Source organism: Penaeus chinensis, chromosome 29 (genome assembly GCF_019202785.1).
Source record: "Penaeus chinensis breed Huanghai No. 1 chromosome 29, ASM1920278v2, whole genome shotgun sequence".
NCBI lineage: Eukaryota > Metazoa > Arthropoda > Malacostraca > Decapoda > Penaeidae > Penaeus > Penaeus chinensis.
Genome location: NC_061847.1, coordinates 26,786,802 through 26,794,301, shown reverse-complemented (window position 1 = coordinate 26,794,301; position 7,500 = coordinate 26,786,802). Strand labels below are relative to the sequence as shown.

The window sequence follows — 7,500 nt, the reverse complement described above, 5'->3', positions numbered from 1 at the left end:
GAATATACTTAAACACACAAGTAATATCTATATAAATATATCTATCAATCTATCTATCTATCAAATATCTATGTAAATATTGAACTATTTATCTTTATAATTTACAAATATATTTGAAGTCTGTCTGTGAGCTCATGTCTACATTTGAGAACTTGTAATTTCATCTTTATCTAACTATCTACAGGTATTTGTACATGTATTTACATGTGTAATTAAACACTAAATCATTTTTTTATATCTGTCTATCTGCACACCTACATTCACAGATATATTTATATAGATATACATTAATGCATTTACACATGCACACACAGACACATATATACACACAAAGAAATAAAAATAATAATATATATAATACATACAGGATTACATATATAAATAAATGAACATATAATACCTTTATGTCTGTATGTACCATTTATAGAAAAGACAGAGTAAGAATGTTATTTATGAACTCAACTATGTCCAGAAACATGACGTTTACTGTAGTACCGTTCTATGAAATGTCTTTACACAGGTGGCTCCACAATACTAAGCCACCAAGGGATCAAGAAGTAGTTTCTGTGACTTCATATCTACTTTCCTTAAGTTTTTGGGATTTTTTTTCTAATGCTATTTATATTGATGCTGTTGCTATTATCATTGACATTATAATCATTAGTGTAATTAAAATACTAATAGCAATATAAAATAAAGAAAAGGGGTAAACAGGTGAGATAGGAAGGATTAGTAACTGAATCATTGGTGACTAAGTACATGGAGCCATATATATGTAAAGACAATTACTAAACTAAACTCAATGTGGGCATGGCATGTACGTACATGTCATCCCCAGCGGGAATGGATTAACTATACCATCTTAATAAATCACTGTACAGGCACAAGACTTGACTGACTGGGAGATTGTTGAAAGAATCTATCTGCAATGCCCAACCCATTCATGGCTAGATGAAAGTGTGTCTGCCAGGTGCACTTAATTGCTTTCTACATGGATTTGAGAAGTGTCACTCTTTCATGTGCTAGAAAACCTAAATACAAAGGAACTTGGGTAATGAAGATGAATGACAAATCTTTCCTAAATATCTGTTTCCTTAATTTCCTGTATTATCAAAGTGTTGTTATAAGGAAATTGACTTTAGTGACAACTCTATGTGTATTTTAGTCACACTATTTAGCAAATTCAAATATGAAGACATTTTTTATCCTTATTTCCTACCAAAATATATAAATAATAAAATTGTGAGTAAAATATACTAAAAATGTAAATCATAGCATATTATATGTCGATATTTTTCTTCCAACCATGAATGAGTAAACGTTGTAATATCTGAGACTCTACAAAATGTAAATGTTATGCTAAAACGTAAACAAAACTGACAGAATATATCAATGGATCCTAATGCTCACACTCATACACCTAACCTAATTAAGACAAAAGTACAGACTTATTAAAATTGCTCCATCAATATTCAAAAGACTTAAATGTTATGCAAAAACACAAAATACTGTTAATTATTCATGACATTTATCTGCAGTAATATGATGTTTATCATTAATTTCCTTTTCTTTCACATTTTCACCCAACATCCTTTGCATGAACTAAAAGATATTATGGCAAATAAACACAATTCACCTGATAATTGTTGGCCCTTAATAAGTATAACTAAATTATTAAATGACTGCATCGCATTTACATGCAAATAGCAACAGTGAAGATATTTTATTGTTTACCAGTAACTGAAGAAATTTGGGGAAACAGCATTAATGCAAGAATGTGGGATGAAAAAGTATGATTACTTCATGCATCATAAATCATTCTCAAATAGCTTGACAGATGTAAAGAATGAAGCATTCAGAGAGTGAGAAATGGAGAGCAACTAGAGCAAAACCTTTTATTTTTCTCTTACTTTTATATAGTTCTAAAAATAAGACAAAAGCTATATTGCTCTCTATTGCTCTCTCTCTCATTCAACACTTTCTTCCAAATCATACTCCCTTCCACCTTCTTTGTGCTTCCATTCTCAATCATCCATTCAGCTGATTATTCCTTCATTTATGCACATACTCACCCCCTTGACAGACTCATTGTCCAACTCACAATCCACTGAACCCACTCCCACTCGGCCATTCTCTCTCACACACACATACACACACCCCTCTCCTTCCCCACACTCTCCTACTTCATTCTCTCACATGCTCTCATTTGTAACCCAGCTATATCTATATCAGAGATACATAAAATAACATTAGCATATCCTCTCACACACATTCACTTGTAACCCAGCTATATCTATATCATAGATACATAAAATAATCTTAGCATACTTATTTCAGGCATATGATGTAGATACAACTAAGATTACCATACATATTTTCAGTAATACGGTGAAAATATAGCTGGGTTGCATAAATTGGTTACCCCCCCCCCAACACACACATGCACTCAGTCAACAAACACACAAAAACACACACATACTCTCATTCTCTTACTCATGTAGTCACCCTTTTTTAATCTCATTTTCCCTTTAATAGCCACTCACAGTCCCCTAATACACACTACCTCTCCAATTCCCACACAGTCACCCACTCATCACTCGCACCCTCCCTCTCACATCAAAATGCAAGTGTTAACTGAAAAGATGAGGAGGGCATCAGTACGCATTCTGGGGGATTCCGGTGGGTGAGGAGGAGACGCACTTGGGCAGAGACACTGCGTCAATAGCTAGCTGTCTCATGGCAGACTCCTGAAGGTAGCGCTGCTCCCACTTGGTCACCTCTCCTTCCAGCACCATGATCTTCTCCTCCTTCTCACGCAGCTCTCGTCGAAGATCGCTCAGTTTGCTTGCCGGCTCCTCCTGGGGAAGTTGAAGTGTACATTGCTGACTGATAGTGATAATAATGAGAGTAGTAGTGGTGATGACTAAAAAATAGTTATTTTAATAATGGTAAGAACACCAACAATAACAATTGTAAAGATTTAATAATAATAATAAAATCAATATTATAATAATAAAAATAAACAAGATCTTATAAGATCAATATCAAGACAAATAATAGTAAATCTTAATATCAACTAACTATAACATACCTTACAAAACTCATACATAAAATATAAGAATTGTATCTTTGCATACATAATCAACTAAAGAAGCATACAGTATCACATCACAGTTCATCTTGCTGAAAAGTCAAGGTATGCTCATAGAAATTCTTCCACATCTATACAGTATATTTACAAATAAATACATCTTAATTCCTTTCCTCCTTTCATCCTAGCCACAATCCACATTCTCAAAGTTGTTCAAAATCCTCCAACCCCTTTTCCACCATACACTAACCTGTCTCACACCGAGCCGCAATTGTTCAATTTCCTTCTCCAATCTCTGGCGCAAGTTCTTCTCTGATTGCTCTCTTCGGTCAGCTGCCAGTTGTAGGGAAACTAAGAGGCGCTTCAACTGTCCTGCCTGCTCCACCAAATTCTGTTTCTTACGTAACTGGTGGGTTGGAATCAAAGACCACTGTTGTAATTTTTCATTATCACATATATTGTATTGTTATATGGTGTATATTCATTTCCTGGAGGTCAATAGTAAGTCACAAGTTAAGTAAAACTACATTATTTATTAGAACAATATGTCTTACTAAAGATGTAGTTATACGAACAGTAAAATAAAGCTAATGCAACTAGAAAGAAACTGATTTCACTCCATTATGCAAGAAAAATATTTAACAATTTTAGAGCTAATCAAAACTCAGCAACATTACCTCTTCTTCGAGTTTCACCACATTAGCTTGGGCATTCGTCAGAGCAGAGTCCAGAATGTCAATGTGCGTTCGCTGTTCGTTCAAAGTCTGCCTTTGGGCTGTTAGTTCAATTTCCTGTCTTTCTTTAGCTGCTATAAGCTCCTTATCTGAAAACATTAAATAAATTCTCAATTCAGAAAAAAGGTAACTTTTAAAAACTAGATATCTATACACAAGTTCTTACCTAAGAAATGGGAATCCACATACCGGCAAGGATATATGCACGAACACATGCACACATGCACAGATATGTATATGTATGTCTTAAAAATGTATAGATGTATGGTGTATGTGTGCGTGTAGTGTGCGTGTGTGGTGCGTGTGTGTGTGCGTATGTGCGAGTGTGTGCGTGTGTGTGTATGTGCGTGTGTGTGCGTGTTGCGTGTGAGTGCATGTGTGTGTGTGTACAATGTCAATTCATAGCTGGCTGTCATACTGGCTTTCATACACACACAAATACAATAAAATAAAGACATTGAGAAGTATACCACAAGCATCATATAGACAAAGCATAATAATATCCTTACTTTGAGAAACCAACTGAGCAATAAACACATCCCGCTTATTAAGCTCTTTGCGCAGGGCATCAGTGTTGTCGGTCGGTATGGCTCGGTTGGCAATTTGCGTGGAAAGTACATCTACTTGGTCCTTTAGGTCGGCGTTAAGATCGGTCAGCCTCTTCACCTCAGCTTGCAATTTATGCCTGGCAAGCCTCTCTAGCTGTTCTCGCCGCTCGGAGAGTTTCACTAGCCCCTCATGTGCCTCGTGTACCTTGATGATTTCTATTTCAAACTTTTTTTCATAAAAAAAAAGTATAAATCAATGATAAAAATCTAACAAATAAAATATATGTAAATGCCTAACAGGCTGACTGCTTATACTGCTTCATATAACAAATACTCATACTGCAAATTTATCTAAGTAACTATAGAGGGTCAAAAATGACTAATATGAATCAGAAAATTATCAAAATCCTTGTGATGCTGGTCTTCTCAAAACTTACCAGCTGTTAAAAATCAAAACACCGAACTAATCAAGTTACAAAAATGCAAAATTTACCCTCTGTAGTTTGGCCACCTTCCTGTGGTACATATCAATCTCCATCTTTAGGGCTTTATTCTCCTGAGCCAGAATGTCAGCCATTTCCTGTAGGTGACCATCTGCATGGTCTGTCTGCCCAGATACGATCCTAAAACAAAATGACATTAGCATGACCAGAAATCAAGATAAATAAATCTATTCAATCATATACAAAATTTGGGCAAAATAGGCAAGTGCAATTATCCAAACATCTTCAGAGAAAAATCCAATAAATGTTTTATTTCTCTTGCTCACCACTGTTTTCTGCATCATGCATACAGGTGTATCAAACAAAAAAATTTGATCATCCATGCATTTAATAATAATGAAAATGAAAATGAGTACCGATTTGTGCTACAAGCCTCCTTACCTCTGACTAAGCAACTCCTTGGGACTTGTGGCTTCCTTGGCATTGCCCAACTTGGTCAGATCAGGCTGTGACTTTGACAGGCTGGACTTTTCAATGGCGTGCTTGGCCAATTCCATCTGCTGCTCCTGCTTCTCCGACTCCTGGAGCCGCCAGATTGGATAAGCTGGGGGAGGTGGTAGGTTAACCACATCGTAGTTGGGGCCAACATCCACCGGGTTGTATTGCAGGGGCATCTGGGAGAGGTCCCGCCCAAAGGGCCCTGCATTCTCCGTGAGGAGGTTGATACCACTATTGGAGCTGGAAGCACTCTGGTCACTGTGGCCACCCTTTCCCTCCCGACCCAGGAGGTGCTTCAGAACCTCAGACTGATCCAGGTAGGAGGAAGGGATGTCTGGCAGGTCTGTTGCAGTGTGGGACAGCTTGGAAGAGCCAAGGATGTTGTTCTGACTGAGGTAAGAGGGAACAGCTGTCTTCTGTGTGAGTGCGGATGAGTCGAGCACCGAGGAATTCAACAGGGATGAGGTGATGAGGCTTGAGTTGAGTACAGATGAGTTAAGTAGAGATGAGTTAAGATTAAGAGATTCCATATTCAGTTTGTGCACTTGGCTGTTGTAAGTGGCAGCCCCTTCTTGATTGTCATGCAGATTGGAGGGTCTGGAATAAAGAGACACACTTATAAATGAATGAATAAAACTAATATGTAACAAAACCTATAAATAAATCTGTGTATCTATGTCTGCAGATATAGATACATAAGTAAACTAAGCATGCTGATAGACAAATGGGTATAACAGCTGATGATGATAATGAATGAGCCACAGTGATATTAATATTAACCCAATGACTACGGATTTATGCATTGTCCCCTTGTAGTTTTTGTGAATTTCGTCACTTACAATGTCACTTGGTTCCACATGTCTTCAGCCATAAAGAAGTCTATCAGTAAACCCTACTGACCACGCCTAATTTCTCCATTCCTTGAGTTTGCCGGTAACTGTGTTTTTCTTTCTAATATTGATATTGATACTGCTATTATTCTTAATGATATTATGATTATTAATTGATATTAAAATATTAATAACATTAAAGACAATAAAATAAGACAAATGAAGCTTTCCAAATATAAAGGAAAAGAGTAAACAAGTGAGATAGGTAGGACTAAAGACTGACTAATAACTTGGTGACTAAGCACTTGCACAGCCATCTATTTGTAAATAGAATAGATGAACTTATATTACAGTGGGCATGGCATGTATTCTTACCATCAGTACACTGTTCTGGCCAAGACGCATGACATAAAACAATCAAAACAGAAAGAGACAAAAAAGTAAAACATACACAGGGATAGGCCTATGACTACTTAAGTTGGCTGCATAGAGGCGCAATGAAAGATGTGTTGAATCTCCCTCTCATTACAGAACATAATTACTAAGAGTGCAAAGATCATTGAATATCTCATAAGGAATTGAAATGGTAGAAGTAAAGAGGATAGTATTAATGACAGCAATAATGATGATGATTATCAACTCTGGCACTGGGTTCATGGACTGTCCACTGTAGTTTTGTTTTATAATTCTATTTATACAGATGGCATTTACAATTGCTTAGTAACCAGGGAGTCAATTACTAGGCTCACCTGACACCCCCCCCCCCTTTTTTTTGGGGGGGGGGAGGTCAATAATTCTAATAATACTATTATTATCAATTATGTTATTAATACCAATATTGACAGTATCATTCTTATTACTGACAATACGAATAGTAATAAAAATCAACATTCATCTTCCAAACACTTTCAGAAAGAGGGTAAATAAGCATGATCAAATCAGTAAGTGACCCCTGTGTGTAAATAGTGGACTGGGGATGTATACATACCCTACCAGTTAAAATGAGTTAATCCAGATAATTATTATACCATTACTACTACAACTAATGATAACAACTTCATGTAAAAACTGGTATAATACTCTACAAGGTACTCACACTGACTTTCTTCCTGCCATGGGAGTGGAGTATCCACCTGGCAACCACCTGTGCTGCCATGGATCATCAGATACATTGTTATGAATGATCAATGTATTTGTGCTACTACAAATGGATGCATTAGATCTGGAAAGAAAAATTCAAAGAAAATCAGATAAGGAAATTCTAATACTGGACTTGATGTATAACAAGCCTATAACTCCCATAAATCTCATCAATTGCAATGAAGTTTATGACTACTTTTAATGTGGTAAGGACAG

General features: G+C 36.3%; 1 protein-coding gene across 5 annotated transcripts in view; it reads right to left on the bottom strand.

Annotated features, from left to right (window-relative positions):
* LOC125040550 (angiomotin-like) overlaps positions 1-7,500 on the bottom strand; it is a 28,207-nt gene that overhangs the window by 13,345 nt on the left and 7,362 nt on the right. For 4 of the 5 annotated variants that reach the window (XM_047635141.1, XM_047635142.1, XM_047635145.1 and 1 more), the window contains exons 4-10: positions 7,241-7,366; positions 5,258-5,911; positions 4,867-4,996; positions 4,335-4,599; positions 3,769-3,914; positions 3,342-3,497; positions 2,662-2,858 (exon numbers count right to left, since the gene is read on the bottom strand). In XM_047635141.1, the coding sequence (XP_047491097.1) occupies positions 2,662-2,858; positions 3,342-3,497; positions 3,769-3,914; positions 4,335-4,599; positions 4,867-4,996; positions 5,258-5,911; positions 7,241-7,366 (1,674 nt within the window). The remainder of the gene's footprint in view (positions 1-2,661; positions 2,859-3,341; positions 3,498-3,768; positions 3,915-4,334; positions 4,600-4,866; positions 4,997-5,257; positions 5,912-7,240; positions 7,367-7,500) is intronic. The other variant, XM_047635144.1, reaches the window with a different exon arrangement.